This window comes from Etheostoma cragini, chromosome 22 (genome assembly GCF_013103735.1).
Source record: "Etheostoma cragini isolate CJK2018 chromosome 22, CSU_Ecrag_1.0, whole genome shotgun sequence".
Taxonomy (NCBI): domain Eukaryota; kingdom Metazoa; phylum Chordata; class Actinopteri; order Perciformes; family Percidae; genus Etheostoma; species Etheostoma cragini.
Window position 1 is genome coordinate 22,205,940 of NC_048428.1, and position 1,211 is coordinate 22,207,150.

Genomic DNA, 1,211 nt, shown 5'->3' on the forward strand with positions numbered 1-1,211 from the left:
GACAAGTGGGTGGAGGAGTGTGAGACGAGCGGGTGGAGGAGAGTGAGACGAGCTGGTGGAGGAGAGTGAGACAAGTGGGTGGAGGAGAGTGAGACGGGCGGGTGGAGGAGTGTGAGACGAGCGGGTGGAGGAGAGTGAGACGGGCGGGTGGAGGAGTGTGTTCTACCTCGCTCTGCAGCTCCGTCATCTCTCGGGCGAACTGGGTCTCGGAGGTGTCGGGCAGCTGGGAGTACAGAGAGGACGGAGCTCCTCTAACCAGCAGACTAGGCCGACAATTCACCTGAGACAGAGACAGAGACAGAGACAGAGAGACAGATACAGAGAGAGAGACAGACAGAGAGAGAGATAGAGACAGAGATAAAGACAAACAGAGAGAGAGACAGAGAGAGAGATAGAGACAGAGAGAAAGACAAACAGAGAGAGAGAAAGAGACAGAGAGAGAGAGACAGAGAGAGAGAGAGATAGAGACAGAGAGAAAGACAAACAGAGAGAGACAGAGACAGACAGAGAGAGAAACAAACACAGAGAGAGGGACAGACAGAGAGAGACAGAGACAGACATATAGACAGAGAGAGAGACAGTCACTACTGCTGGTACCCTCGCTTGAAATTACAGGTTAAATTTGTCCAGATTAGAGTAAAACCAAATTTCCCATAAACCCTGTGGCTCCCATTAAGTTTGTTGTGTGTGTGTGTGTGTGCGTGCGTGTGTGTGTGTGTGCATGTGTGTGTGTGTGTGTGTGTGTACCTCACTCTGCAGCTGAGACATCTCCAGAGCGTGGTGTATTTCGGGGGTGTCGGGGAGCTGAGAGTAGAGAGAGATGGACGCCTTCCTCTTCCCGTCTTCTTTGTACTTTTTCTGAAACAGAATGGGATCAGATCCAAAAATCCAATTCTCGGATGTAGAAACATTTTGGAAACGGGTCAAATTTGACCCGAAGACACCAGGTGGGTGAAGATTTTTAAAGATTTTCAGTGTGTATTGAACTTTAACTGAAGTAAAGGATGTGAATACTTCAACTGTGTTCATGACATAAGTACATTAGTACTGTTTGTACGTAACTTAGTGGTGTAGACGGCTGCATGAAATAAACCCTGTGTGCGTGTGTGTGTGCGTGTGTGTGACTGTGTGTGTGCGTGCGTGTGTGTTTGTGTGAGTGTGTGTGTGTGAGACGGTGTGTGTGTGTCTGTGTGTGCGCGTGCGTGTGTGTG

At 49.3% G+C, this 1,211-nt stretch overlaps 1 protein-coding gene across 1 annotated transcript in view; it reads right to left on the reverse strand.

The window, feature by feature from the left end:
* The window catches only part of LOC117937619 (nebulette-like), a 76,525-nt gene that overhangs the window by 62,419 nt on the left and 12,895 nt on the right, over positions 1–1,211 (reverse strand). The window contains exons 4-5 of the mRNA XM_034861695.1: positions 748–858; positions 167–280 (exon numbers count right to left, since the gene is read on the reverse strand). Of these exons, the coding sequence (XP_034717586.1) occupies positions 167–280; positions 748–858 (225 nt within the window). The remainder of the gene's footprint in view (positions 1–166; positions 281–747; positions 859–1,211) is intronic.